This window comes from Eleutherodactylus coqui, chromosome 3, assembly GCF_035609145.1.
Source record: "Eleutherodactylus coqui strain aEleCoq1 chromosome 3, aEleCoq1.hap1, whole genome shotgun sequence".
Taxonomy (NCBI): domain Eukaryota; kingdom Metazoa; phylum Chordata; class Amphibia; order Anura; family Eleutherodactylidae; genus Eleutherodactylus; species Eleutherodactylus coqui.
In genome coordinates, this window is record NC_089839.1 from 250808522 (window position 1) to 250823597 (window position 15076).

The 15076-nt window shown below is 45.7% G+C and overlaps 1 protein-coding gene across 1 annotated transcript in view; it reads left to right on the forward strand.

Moving 5' to 3' along the window:
- LOC136621637 (flavin-containing monooxygenase 5-like) overlaps positions 1 to 3752 on the forward strand; it is a 66159-nt gene extending 62407 nt beyond the window's left edge. Inside the window, exon 9 of the mRNA XM_066597272.1 lies at positions 2633 to 3752. Within this exon, the coding sequence (XP_066453369.1) occupies positions 2633 to 2978 (346 nt within the window). The 3' untranslated portion in view covers positions 2979 to 3752. The remainder of the gene's footprint in view (positions 1 to 2632) is intronic.
- The last annotated feature ends 11324 nt before the right edge of the window (positions 3753 to 15076 follow it).

Genomic DNA, 15076 nt, shown 5'->3' on the forward strand with positions numbered 1-15076 from the left:
GAGGACTCACATCTCTGTATTCCAGAATGGACTGTAGATTTAATGTGTCCTTAAGTGTCCTTTGGTTTTTAAACGGTTGCTTTTCTTCTTTTTCCTTTTCAGGAACATAAAGAGGGAAAATTTAGTGGGATCTTTTCTTCCTTCTTCTTGTTCTAGCTTTATTTTCCAAATTTGTCGGAACTGCTTTTCTCGGAGGTAGAGGGTGGAACTTGTTTAGGGGCGGGGGTTGGTACGCCCCACGATTTTAGTGTCTCCATAGCTGTAGAGGGGCTGTGAAATACATATACTGTATTAGCTTTTGTAGCGATGATTTTTGTGGGGAAGCCCCATCTGTAGGGAATATTTGCCTCTCTCAATGCCGTTGTTACAGCTGCAAAACTACGTCTCGCCTCCATAGTAGCTTGTGACAAGTCTATGAATAGACGTATGTCAGCATAAGGACTTGGAAGCACCTTTAGCTTTCTCGCAGTGTTCATGAGTGCTTCTTTGGTGCTGTAATGATGTATGCGTACTATGATGTCTCTAGGTGTATTTTCCTTGAGGAACTTTGGGAGGGGGAGTCTGTGGGCTCTGTCTATCTGCAGCTCCTGTTCTGGGATGTTCGGGAGGATCTTTTTAAGGAATCGTGTGATAAATCCCTTTATTTCAGAGTTGGAGATTTTTTCTGAGACACCTCGCAGTTTGACGTTGTTACGTCTATTTCTGTCCTCAAGATCCGTTAATTTTTGTTGTAGTTTGGCAACAGTCCCCTCTAATTCGTAGTGGGCATCAATCAAGGAGTTGTGGGATTAACTATCTCTCCCATTTTTGTTTCTGTTTTTTCTATACGGTTGTTAACCTCTTGAACTGAAGTGTCAACATGAGATGTTAGGCTTTTTAGATCTAGTTGTATAGTTTCTCTCAGAGCTAGTACTATCTCTTTAATATATAACACTGAGGCTGGCTTATCTGAGGCTGATAGATTAGCTAGCCTGCTCTCTTTCTTGCTATTTTGAGCATTTGCAGGAACTTCAGGGGCTTCTATGCATGTGTTATCTGACATTCTCTGCCTCTGCTTCTCGGGACTGCTTGTGGGGGAGGGGGCACTCAGTGACAGCGTGTCCGAAGCCATCTTATCTCCCTTAGAGCGCTTTATGCTGTCTTCTATCAGGGGAGGGTTGCTTGCTCCTATCTCTTTTCCTGTCTCTGGGGCATCTCCTGTCTCCTCTATCCCCTCTGCAGTGTCCCCTCGCTCACCTTTGTTAGCTGGGATCGGAGCCTCCTGCACCTCCGCTGTCTGTGAGCTGTCGGCCAGCACGTCCTCCGGTGCCATGTCAGAGGGGGGGCTGCGCGCTGGGAAGAAATCCTCCAGCCTGGCAGGTTTAACTTTTGTTGTTCTCCTCCTTGTTGCCATTGCTGGGTTCCTGGTAGGTTCCTGCAGCTTGTGGTGTATTTTTTGTTCTTCTGGAGTCGCTTTGATGTTGCTTAGAGTCCTGTTCTAGACGGAGCCTATGCAAAAACTTCCATCTTGGTGCCTCTCCGCTTTATTGTATTTTTTATGTTTTTGTTTTTTAAGTTTTCAACCATCCATCGGATGGGCAAAAGCTGATAGATCGGGGTCCGAATGCTGGGACTCCTACCGATCCCAAGAATTGGGCACCAGTGTCCCCTCTCTTTCACGGTTGAAGATGTAGGATCCCATTTCTGTAGTGTAGTGGGGAATGAAACCGCTGGTCACACATGCAAAGAAGCAGCTCCGCTCCACACAGTGGTACAGACACATAGCTGAGTGCTACACTCAACTATCTCTGTCTGCCCCATAGAAAGGAATGGAGCTGCACAGCAGGTGTTTGGGGATGGGAAATATTTTTGCATTGAAACTGTTAATATATCTGTTAAAAAGATGATGCTAACAATGAGTTAACAGAATCCAAAAGTAACCATCTGTTATCTGTGCCCTAAATTCTCCATAGATTCACATGGAAACTATGAAAGCACTAATGCAACCTAAATACTTCTCTACACGAGTTTTGGGAACGCACAGCAAGTCACATGGCAACATACTTTTAAATATAAAAAATGGTCTGTTCTCAGATGTTGCTTCAAAGTGTTCTGGCCGTTTATCTGAATGGTTATTAGGATAGCATAAGGCCACTGTCACACGGGCATATTATGAAAAATGTCTCAGGCCGATCATCAATGTACTAACCCAAACCCACAGTATCATTGATATCTATGATGCTGTGAGTTTGGGTCATTAGACCCAGGGTTGGGCAGGAACACTCATCTAATAGTGGCCCAAAAATGTACCCATAATATACTCACCTAAGGGTGGGAAAAACTGGAGGTTTGGGGTTAGTACTTGTCATCAGTTTGCCCTGAGTGTTGGGCTGTGAATCCTACCCATGAAGCCTTTGTCCTGATAAGGTCAACCCCTACCAGAACTCTCCCTGATCTTAGAACCCCCTATATTGCTTCTATCTGGACTAATGTGCATTTTAAATTTTACCTTGTCAAACTAGTCCTTATTGTCTTTTATGTCTTATCATTGTATCATTTCTGCTGAACCTCTTATTTTACTTCAGAGATGAACCTTCTCATGTGTGTATATAGCTGATTCAAAGGAAAAATATCTGCTGCATGTTTTATACAGGTACGTCGAAAGTGAGCGTCATACCATACAAGTCGATTATGTGAATCATATGGATGAAATAGCAGAAGAGATAGGCTGCAAGCCTAATGTGAAGAAGCTATTTCTGACGGATCCTAAGCTGGCCTGGGAGATGTTCTTTGGGCCATGCGCTCCATACCAGTACCGCCTGAGTGGGCCCGGGAAGTGGAAGGATGCAAGGAAAGCAATTCTTACCATGCATGACCGTATCGTCAAGCCTACAATGACACGATGTAGCGGCGCCAAGGATTCTCACTGCCCATTCAGATTCGCTCTTAAGATTCTTGGCGTTCTGATTCTGTTTGCAGCCATATATTTTGCAATGTAGTTGTATTATAGTATACAGCTAATACAGTATTTACCTGAATGATGAATATTCACATCTTAGATTTGAGCTTCACATTAACTACTGGTAAAATCTTTAAATCATAATCAAAGAAATATTACATTTGCATCAAACATTATTCATTCTACAATGCAATGTACAACTTTTTGGAAGAAAATTGTGTCTTGCATCCTCAAGATCTCGGTTTGCAGCCGTTTAATAAAATCTGTCCAGGTCATGTAATGAAGACATAGTAGTTCGGCTCTGAAAACTTTCCAGTAACTATAAAACGCTGTGCAGCTCTGGATTTTCACAGGACCAGGACAGATTTTTATCCACTGGGAGGAAGCAATAAAACCTCTTATTGTAGGACACCAAACAGAGATCTTAAACTGTGAGAAATTGATACAGTATACTGGAAAATAACTACTACATATTCAGAAATGTAATATGATTAATACAATATGATCTATAACTGGTATCTACAATATTCTAATAGCATCTGAATTGATAATACATTATAGTGCACATCACTTGGCTCACCTGTTAGATTTTCTTGCTTCACAAGATCAATCACATAACTCTTGGTGCTATGAATTATACATTTATACACAACATTATATAAAATTAGGTGAGATGAGGTTTTTGCTTTAGCATCTAATGTAGGCGATGCTCTTGCAGTGTATTCACAAAGTTTTAAGGTAGAACTCACTCTAAGGCTGCATTCACACAAACGTATATCGGCTCGGTTTTCACGCCGAGCCGATATACGTCGTCCTCATGTGCAGGGGGGGAGGGGGAGGATGGAAGAGCCAGGAGCAGGAACTGAGCTCCCGCCCCCTCTCTGCCTCCTCTCCGCCCCTCTGCACTATTTGCAATGGGGAGAGGCAGAACGGGGGCGGGGCTAATTCTCAGAACTTAGCACCACCCCCATCCCGCCTCCTTTCATTGCAAATAGTGCAGAGGGGTGAAGAGGAGGCAGAGAGGGGGCGGGGGCTCAGTTCCTGCTCCTGGCTCTTCCATCCTCCCCCTCCCTGCACATGAGGACGACGTATATCGGCTCAGCATGAAAATTGAGCCGATATATGTTCATGTGAATGCAGCCTAAGGCAGGTTTCACGCAAGCTTGATTGAGGGACCTTTTTTGCTCCCATATTTCAACCACAAGTTCTGTCCAGTGGCAGGTTTTATTATCAGGTCTAAGATCATTAGGGATCAGCGTTGCTATTAGTTTGGGTTATTAATGTGTCTGTATTATGCTCATGTGACAGTGGAGTTGAATATTTGAAGGGGCTGCTGTGTCTTACCCAGCTCTAGGGATCGTGAGGGTCCCAATAAAATCAATGGATCCTAATCACATACCCTCATTGTGCATTTAAAATTTAGTTTGTACTTTCTTTAGCTCAGGCTTTTCTCTTCAGCAACAAAGTTATGTCTGACATTTTTACGAATAAAACAATAAAATTTGTTACTTAAAAAAACCTTGAATTTTGCTGTGTCGTAATTTTTTGAAAATTAGCAAAATTAGCACGCAGGGCTGATATTAACCCACTTTGATGAAAAAAAGAACAATATAGATACAGGGCCAGCTATTCCGTATTAAGCAGAAATGGTAAGTGACAAGGTAAGGGTGATGGCTGCAGTGAATGAGCAATTTATTTTTATTAAGAAACAATAACACATTCTTAAGCAATCTACTGAAAATACTGATACTATCGAATGTAGGACATCAACCTAGTGTGAAGTCCTGTGATTGGTTGATTTTATCACATGACAACAGTTGAAATAAATTGCAGAACCAAAAGCACATGCTGCAACAGGCTCATCACCAGAGGAAAATAATGAGGTGTTACTGATGCCACAAAAAGTCATTTATTAAGCCATTACGTTAATCAATCTCCATTAGGATTGCATCTATGCGGCTGTTAGGACCCCGATGAAGGGTCTTTTTACAAGAGATGATTGTCGAGCCCAGATGCCAACAGTGATGCCCAGTGATAATTCCTCCTGTGCTTTTTACACAGGAGCCATCATCGGTCAATGAATGGAAACAGAGTGGTCTGGGGAATGTTGGGGCCTGCCCATCTCCATTCACAGTAAACAGGCAGTCTTTCAGAGATGACTACCTGTTTACACAGGCTGATTGTCCAGTTTTCATATCTGTAGAAACTGAACAAAAGACGATAAGTGATCAAATTATTTGTCTTTCAGTTACTGTATGCATTTGCACTAAATTATTGTTCAAATCCTGCAAGAATCTGAATGATGATTGGCCCATGTAAAATAACTCTAACATTTAAATTGGCAGAATTTTGGCAAATACTATTGTTAGAAACTTTTCTAGGGGTGGTAAGACAATGGTTTATGGTAATAGTAAAACTTCAGTGAATGTCCAATGATACTCCAAGCCTATGCCTAGATCCTGATCATGACCAACAATTAAGCAACATAGAGACAGACTTACTTTTCCATGCTGCAGATATTTCAGTAAAGCTGATTCTAATTGTACAATATGAAGGCAAGTACGTTCCAGGAATTGTGACAGGAAAATTTGAAGAAGAGTGTGATGTGAGCACAATGACTATTAGCAGTCCAAAACAATGGAGGTGGCTTCAAAGAGAAGACACAATATAGTACACATAAAGGTCAATCAAAGAAATAATATTGTCTTCAACTATCATTCAAGATCATGGAGATTACAGTGTTTGAGAAACTGAAAAGTATCCAAGCCGGGCTACAGGATGAAGTGTATGCCCAACCCATATTCTCTTTGTAGACAGGCACTGTCTTGCATGCCCCAAAACACTTCACTTCCACCACTGATTATTTTACTACTAGATTGGTCAGCCACTTAGGTTCTGCTCACTGACTGTATACAGACATTTCCCGTTTCCAACAGTCTAAACACAATTACTATAGTTCGGGTTGCATGGATTATTTGTAAAGTCCAAGGATATAATAATAAAGGTTTAAGGCTTTATTAGAACATGGTAGCAGAGCTTATAGAAAAATGGTAATGTACAAAGGATGAGGAACATACAATATACTGTATATACAGAACAGTTCTAAAAAAAGGGATAAAATAATACAAATAATATTCTTACGAAGCTGGTTCAATTGTTTTGGTTTTGAGGAGCATGTGGAAATATAGACAGTCCTGTATACAGATACAGCTCCGTGGTCTTGCCAAATTTTGGTGTGTGTTCCCACAGTTTTGAGGTTCCTCCAAACTATCTCCTGACCTTTCCTTGTGCCATCAGGGAGAGGCTGACTGAGTGGATGCACACATATTCCAAAAAACACACAATTCAATATTTCAGCCCTATTTCCCAGAGGAGGCACACCTGGCGAACCCCTCAAACCATTCAGTAGCAACTGCATAGGCGGACCCCAGTAACATTTCTGTAGCAGGAGTGTAGGTGAATCCCTCAAACCATTCAGTAGAGACTGCATAGGTGGACCCCAGTAACATTTCTGTAGCAGGAGTGTAGGTGAACCCCTCAAACCATTCAGTAGAGACTGCATAGGTGGACCCCAGTAACATTTCTGTAGCAAAAGTATAGGCAGACCCCTGTAACATTTCTGTAGCAAGAGTATAGGCGAACCCCTGAAACATTGGTGTAGCAAAAGTATAGGCAGACCCCAGTAACATTTCTGTAGCAAAAGTATAGGTGAACCTCTCAAACCATTCAGTAGAAACTGCATAGGCGGACCCCAGTAACATTTCTGTAGCAAAAGTATAGGTGAATCTCTCAAACCATTCAGTAGAAACTGCATAGGTGGACCCCAGTAACATTTCTGTAGCAAAAGTATAGGCAGAACTCTGTAACATTTATGTAGCAAGAGCATAGGCGGACCCCAGTAACCTTTTTCATAGCAAGAGTAAAGGCGGACCCGAGTAACATTTCTGCAGCAAAAGTATAGGCGAACCCCTCAAACCATTCAGTAGAAACTGCATAGATGGACCCCAGTAACATTTCTGTAGCAATAGTGTAGGCGAACCCCTCAAACTATTCAGTAGAAACTGCATAGGCGGACCCCAGTAACATTTCTGTTGCAAAAGTATAGATGAACCTCTCAAACCATTCAGTAGAAACTGCGTAGGCGGACCCCAGTAACATTTCTCTAGCAAACGTATAGGCAGACCCCTGTAACATTTCTGTAGCAAGAGTATAGGGGAACCCCTGAAACATTGGTGTACCAAAAGTATAGGCGGAGCCCAAGAGCATTTCTGTAGCAAGAGTATAGGTGGACCCCAGTAACATTTCTGTAGCAAAAGTATAGGTTAACCCCTCAAACTATTCAGTAGAAACTGCATAGGCGGACCCCTGTAACATTTCTATAGCAAGAGTATAGGCAGACCCCAGTAACATTTCTGTAGAAAATGTATAGGCAGACCCCTGTGACATTTCTGTAGCAAGAGTGTAGGTGAACCCCTGAAACATTGGTGTACCAAGAGTACAGGCAGACCCCAGTAACATTTCTGTAGCAAGAGCATAGGTGGACCCCGGTAACATTTCTGTAGCAAAAGTATAGGTGGACCCCTCAAACCATTCAGTAGAAACTGCATAGGCGGACCCCTGCAACATTTCTGTAGAAAAAGTATAGGCAGACCCCTGTAACATTTCTGTAGCAAGAGTGTAGGCGGACCCCTCAAACCATTTAGTAGAAACTGCATAGGCAGACCCAGTAACTTTTTTGTAGCAAAGGTATAGGTGAACCCCTCAAACCATTCAGTAGAAACTGCATAGGCGGACACTAGTAACATTTCTGTAGCAAAAGTATAGGCAGACAACTGTAATATTTCTGTAGCAAGAGTGTAGGCGAACACCTGAAACATTGGTGTACCAAGAGTATAGGTGGACCCAGTAACATTTCTGTAGCAAAAGTATAGGTGAAGCTCTCAAACCATTCAGTAGAAAAATTATTTACATAGCAGTATACGCGAGGGCCAGAAAAATTGGTGTACCAAGAGTACAAGTGCACCCCTGAAAAATTGCTCAACCGCGAGGGCAGGTGAAACCCATAAACATTTCTTAAAGATACAGCTAGCTGTTGCTTAATTTGTAACAGAGCCTGGAGGCAGCCCTGTGAAAAAAAATTGGTGTCTATTAAAGTATCAATACTTTTGAAACGTTGAAAAATTGTAAAATCTTCTAAGCAGAGCCTTTTGGGCCGCAGAAAAATTGGCAGTTCAGCGTGATGACATGCTGTTTTAGGAGGAGGAGTAGGAGTAGGAGTAATAATATCCGAGAGTGATTAACACAGCTAATTCCCCCTTTTTTTGTGGTGATAGAGGATGCATTTTTTTCCTGTTGCAGCGAAAAGAATCATTCGGTTCCGCTGCTTTCCGCCAGTGGAGAAGAGAAGTCTGGGGAAATCCAGCCTTTGTTTATCTTTGAGTGTAAGCATGTCGGCACTGGCAGTTGACAGGTGGGTACGCTTATTTGTGATGATTCCCCCAGCTGAGCTAAACACCCTCTCTGGCAAGACGCTAGCAGCAGGGCAGGGCAGCATCTCCAGGGCGTACAGCGCACGTTCGTGCCTCGTGTCCAGCTTTGACACCCAATAGTTGTATGGAGCAGAGGCATCACGGAGGACGGTGGTACGATCGGCTACGTACTCCCTCACCATCTTTTCACAGTGCTCCCTCCGACTCAGCCTTGACTGGGGAGTGGTAACACAGTCTTGCTGGGGATCTATAAAGCTGGCAAAGGCCTTGGAGAGTGTTTCCCTGCCTGCGCTGGACATGCTGCCTGATCCCCGCTCCTTCCATGCTACTTGGCCCTCGGAACTGCATCTTCTGCCACTAGCACTGTCAGATGGGAACTTTAGCATCACTTTTTCCACCAGGGCCCTGTGGTATATCATCACTCTCAAACCCCTTTCCTCTTCGGGAATGAGAGTGAAAGGTTCTCCTTATACCGTGGGTCGAGAAGGGTGTACAGCCAGTAATCCGTGTTAGCCGAAATGCGTCTAACGCGAGGGTCACAGGAAAAGCAGCCTAACATGAAGTCAGCCATGTGTGCCAGGGTACCAGTACGCAACACATCGCTGCCCTCACTAGGAAGATGACTTTCAGGATCCTCCTCCTCCTCTGCAGCCCATACACGCTGAACAGATGAGAGGCAAGCAGCATGGGTACCCTCTGCAGTGTAGCCAGCTGTCTTTTCCCCCTCCTAATCCTGCTCCTCCCCCACCCCCTGCTTCTCCAAACCTCGCTGAGATATAGACATGAGGGTGGTCTGGCTATCAAGCCATAAACTGTTATCCCCCGTCACCTGTTCCAACTGCAAAGCGTCAGCCTTTATGCTTAGCAGCAAACTTCTCAGCAGGCAAAGCAGCGGGATGGTAACGCTAATGATTGCCGCATCGCCGCTCACCATCTGGGTGGACTCCTCAAAGTTTCCGAGGACCTGGCAGATATCTACCATCTATGCCCACTCCTCAGTAAAGAATTGTGGAGGCTGACTAAACTCCGCCGGCCATTTTGCAGCTGGTATTCCACTATTGCTCTACGCTGCTCGTACATCCTGGCCAACATGTGCAGCATAGAATTCCAGCGTGTGGGCATGTTGCACAGCAGTCGGTGCTCTGGCAGCTGAAACCGACGTTGCAGGGCCCTCAGGGGGTCAGTGTCCGTGGTGGACTTGCGGAAATGTGCGCAGACGCGACGCACCTTGCCGAGCAGCTCAGACAAGTGGAGGTAGTTTTTCAGAAAGCGCTGAGCCCCCAGATTGAAGACGTGGGCCAGGCATGGCACGTGTGTGAGGCTGCTGAGCTGCAGAGCCGCCAGCAGGTTACGGCCGTTGTCACACACGACCATGCCCGGTTGGAGGCTCAGCGATGAAAGCCAGAGGTCAGTCTGCTCTGTCAGACCCTGCAACAGCTCGGGGGTCGTGTGCCTCTTGTGACCTAAGCTGATTAGTTTCAGCACGGCTTGCTGACGCTTGCCCACTGCTGTACTGCCGCGCTCCTGACTGCTGGCGACGTGCTCACACTTCTTAATTGAGAGGTAGATATGGCGGAGGAGGAGGAAGGGGAGGGTTTGGAGGAGGTGGCATGAAAAGCAGCAAATACCAGCACCGAGGAAGGACCTGCTATTCTGGGTGTGGGTAGGATGTGAGCGGTCCCAGGCTCTGACTCAGTCCCAGCCGCCACAAACTTCACCCAATGTGCCGTCAGGGAGATATAGTGACCCTGCCCGCCAGTACTTGTCCACGTGTCCATGCTTAAGTGGACCTTCCCAGTAACCGTGTTGGTGAGGGCACGATTGATGTTGCGAGAGACGTGCTAGTGTAGGGCTGGGACGGCACACCAGGAAAAATAGTGGCGACTGGTGACCGAGTAGTGCAGGATCGCCGCCATCATGTTTTTGAAAGCCTCCATTTGCACAAGCCTGTACGGCAGCATCTCCAGGCTGATTAATTTGGCAATGTGCACGTTTAAAGCTTGTGCATGTGGGTGGGTAGCGGCGTATTTGCGTTTTCACTCCAACGCTTGTGTTAGCGACAGCTGAACGCTGCACTGAGAGACATTGCTAGATGGAGTGGAGGACGGTGGAAGTGAGGGTGTGGGTGCAGGCCGGAAGGCGCTTGTGCCTGTGTCCTGGGAGGGGGATTGGATCTGTGTGGCAGCTTGTGGGGTGCTTGGCCATCATATGCCTGCGCATGCTGGTGAGGCTGGTAGTCGTGACTCCCCAGCTGATCTTGGTGCGACACAGGGTGCACTCCACTGTTCGTCGGTCATCCGCGCTCTCACTAAAAAACATCCACACCTGTGAACCCCTAGCCCTCTGCACGGAGGCTTGCCGCGAGGGGGTGCTTTGGGAAACAGTTGGGGGATTCTTCTCTCTGGCCCTGCCTCTTGCTCTGGCCACCCCACTGCCTCTTCCAACCTGTCCTGCTGCTGCACTTGCCTCCCCCTCTGAAGCCATGTCCTCAGTAGGCTTAGCAAACCAGGTGGGGTCAGTCACCTTATCGTCCCGCTGCTCTTCCTCCGAATCCTCTGTGCGCTCCTCCCTCGGACTTACTGCCCTTACTACTATCTCACTGACAGACAACTGTGTCTCATCATGCTCACCCACAAAAAGCTCTTGAGACAGTTGCCGGAAGTCCCCAGCCTCATCACCCAGACTCCGGGAACTATCCAAAGATTGGGCATCAGTCACAACAAACTCCTCAGGTGAGAGGAACCATTTTTTCCCACTCATGGCAGGGACCCAACACCAGTTGGGCCCAAGAACAGTTCCTGGGAGTTTGCCTGCTCAGAATATGTCATTTTCATGGAGTGAGGAGGTTGGGAGGAAGGAGGAGGAGCAGCCAGAGGATTCAGAGTTGCAGTCCCTAGGCCGGGAGTAGTGGACTGCGTAGAAGACTGGGTGGTCGATACATTGCTGGATGCGTTTTCTGCCATCCACAACAGGACCTGCTCACACTGCTCTGTTTGTAATAAAGGTCTACCACGCAGACCCGTAAATTGTGATATAAAGCTGGGGAGCCCAGAAACTTGCCTCTCTCCTAATCCCGCAGCAGCCGGCTGTGATTCACCATGTCCAGGAACTCGGCCTGTGCCCATACCCTCACTTGGACATCCGCGTCCTCGACCCTTACCCCTACTCCTCATGATGGCGGATTAAGAATAGAGCAGGGCCCAATTAAATTACCCCACTGTACAGCACTGACAACTGTGGCTTAATTCACTGCACACAGAGACTTGTAGATAGCGGAGGCTCTATGCTGTGACTTGAAAAAATTAACTCGCTGTCTTGCGCTGATACCTAGGGGTAATTTACCGCTCGCAGAGACTTGTAGATAATAGAGGCTGTGTGGAGTGGGAGAAGACTCTAAAGCCAGTGGATAGTGCTGGTAACTGTGGCTATCTCAACCCCACCAAGGAAAGGGTATTGTGAGACACACTGCACAGCGGCAGAGCTGAAATACTTTGCACTGGCCCAGGAAATATTACAGTACTGTTTAGCGGTGAGACCTCTGTCTAATGCACTGCACACACAGAACGGTATAACTGAAGTCATTTGCAGTAGGCTAGGAAATGTTAGAGTGCAGTTTCATGGTGAGAGCTGGTTGTACGACACTGCTGGCTGAGAAAGCTATTACTGAAAGGCTGGGAACAGGCCTAGATGCAAAAATTGATGCACTACTGCTTCCACCCAGCCACCACTATAATGCACACGGTGAGATATAGCCCTAAGAAGGAGCGTTGGGCTTCATGTACGGAGGATCAGGAGGGCTGTATAACTTTCCCTATAGAAGTGGCAGCGTCCCTACACTCTGCCTTATGCACTGCACACACAGAAAAGTATAGCTGAAATGGCCTGCAGAGCCCGAGATGCTTAAAAAAAAAATTGGTGCACTACTGCTCCCAGCCAGCCACAACAGTAATGCACACTATGAAGAGTAGCCCTAAGAAGAACCATTGGGGTTCTTGACGATAGGATCCTACTCCAACACTATCCCTGTATAAGCAGCAGCACTTTCCCTAACCTCTGCCAGCATGCGTCTGAGGCGCGGCGCGGGCGGGACCAGTTTAAGTACTCCGTGGTCACCTGATCTCGCCAGCCACTCACTACTGTGGGGGGTGGGAGAGAGGGCTGGCACGTCACAGCAGGAAGTGGTAATGCCTTCCTTGCCTGTCTATTGGCTAGAAAATGGCGCTAAACATGGGAAGGAAATGCAATCGACTCGAGTACCACGTGGCGTTTTTCTCGAGTAACGGGCATCTCGAGTACCCTAATACTCGAACGAGCATCAAGCTCGGACGAGTGTGCTCTCTCATCTCTAATGCTTACTTTGTCTCATGACTAGATAATGATTGTATATCAAATCTGTCTAATGACTGCGTGCCCCTCTTCACATATTGGATGCACTGTGCATCTGGGGCAATTATATTAAGACCATCATTGGAAATGACAGTCTGAGTAAATTTTCCTCTGTGTTTTAGAGTAACATGAAATACTTGTGCTGATACTTTCCTAGGTCTGCAAAGGTCAAATCATCCAATTTTGGCTAATATTTCTGTCATCTTGTTATCGATATATCTTGGATCGCTTATACCAACAGTTAATCTATCTAATTTATTCTTTAAAACGCCATTAAAATCTCCCAGACTAACCATTGCATAATGTAGCTTACCTAACATTATTTTAATTTATTCTGCATTTTTGAGAAAAGGGCCGTGGAATATATAGATTAGCTATCACCTATGGAAAATTGCACATTGAAGAAAAACAAATCTGCCCTTATCTTTAACCCCTTAGTGACCAGCCCATTGCCTTTTTACGTCCTAGCTTGCTGGGCCTTATTCCCTTGGGACGTAGAAACATGTTTCCTGCAGGAATTAAGGCCCTGCAAGCTGAGGACATGACAGCTCCATGCTGCTGGCTCCCGGAGGTAGCTGGCAACCTGGAGCTGCCATTCCGGGCCACGGGTCCCCTCCCTCGGTCACATGATCGTCGGCATTCGGTAAATCATATAAAAGTTGTTAAAAAGTTTTAAAAAGTTAAAGATTCAGCTTCCCCGCTGGATTGGATCCATCGGGGCAGCTGAAAGTACTCACCCACCTTCTCCACGATGATCTGCGGTGTCCTGGCCTCCCTGGTCCCTTCGGCACCTTTTGCGCATGTGCGCCAGACGTCATGCGTCGGGCACGCGCACAGAAGTTGCGCATGGCCCAGGAAATTTAAAAATTCTCCTGCTCCCCACTCCCATGTGTAGCCGAGAGCAGAGAGATGTCACCGGGAGCCGCTGTATGCGGTTCCCGGTCAAATGATTGCTGCTATCCAATGGAAAACAGCGATCATGTAAAGTAAAAAAAAGTTTTTAAAAAGTTTAAAAAAAAAAAAAGTTTAAGTTTCATCTCCCCTCACGGATCATATCCGTGAGAGGAGATGAAATAACGTACCTAAGGTCCCGCATTTATCCGTGGACTTCACCACGGCTTCTGCGCATGCACCCACCACCAAGATGGCGGACGCGTGTGCAAAAGCGGCAGATTGCCAGGTTACTTTGAAATCTCCCTGCTCCTGGCTACCAAGAGCCTGGAGATTTCACAGGGCCCGCAAAACGCGGTTCCTGGTCACGTGATCGTCGTTTTCCAATTAAAAACGGCGATTACGTAAAAGTAAAAAAAAGTGAAAGTTTCACCTCCAGATTCACCTCCTTCAGATTCGTGAGGGGAGGTGAAATTACTTACCTAAGGCCTCTGGCGATGTCCCCCAACGGGATCTTTATCCGCGGACCTTTCCCCAACTTTGTCGCATGTGCCCATTAGCAAGCGTAAAAGCTGTTTAAGGTCTAGGAATTTCAAAGTTTCCTTGCTCCTGGCTACTAAATGTAGCCAAGAGCCTGGAGCAGTGACCAAGGGCTGCAGTGTGCAGAGTTGAAGTTTGATGCGCCTTTCGTTTTGAGCCCTGTTGTGAATACAGACATAATATTGAGTCCACAATGGGTATGTCTCTGAAAACGGGACAAACGGGGGTATCCATTTTGGGGTGAACATCTTCATTCTTATGTACGCTATACAAAAAAAATGTTTTTAAAATGACACAATTGCCAAAAAAATTAAAATCGTAATTTTTTTGCAACTGCTTTGCTCAGATTCATTCAAAAACTGTGGGGTTAAAGTACAGTACACCCCTAGATGAATTCGTTAAGTGGTCTAGTTTTCAAATGGGGGTCATTTGTGGAGGTCCTCTGTTGTTTTGGCTGCTCAAGGGCTCTACAAGTGTGCAATGGGGCCTAAAACGCCTTCAAGCAAAATGTCTGTTCTAAATGCCACCAGCTGCTCCTTTCGTTTTGGGGCCCGTTGTAAATACGGACATAATTTTAGGGCTACAATGGGTATGTTTTTGAACACAGGACAAACGGGGGGATCCATTTTGTGGTACAAGTCTTCATTGATATGTACATTGTACAAAAAAAACGTTTTTAAAAGTGACATAATTGCAAAAAAAATGAAAATCTTAATTTTTTTCCACCTGCTTTGCTTAGATTCATTCAAAAACTGTGGGGTCAAAATGCGCAGCACACCTCTAGATAAATTTGTTAAGAGGTCTAGTTTTCAAAATGGGGTTATTTGTGGGC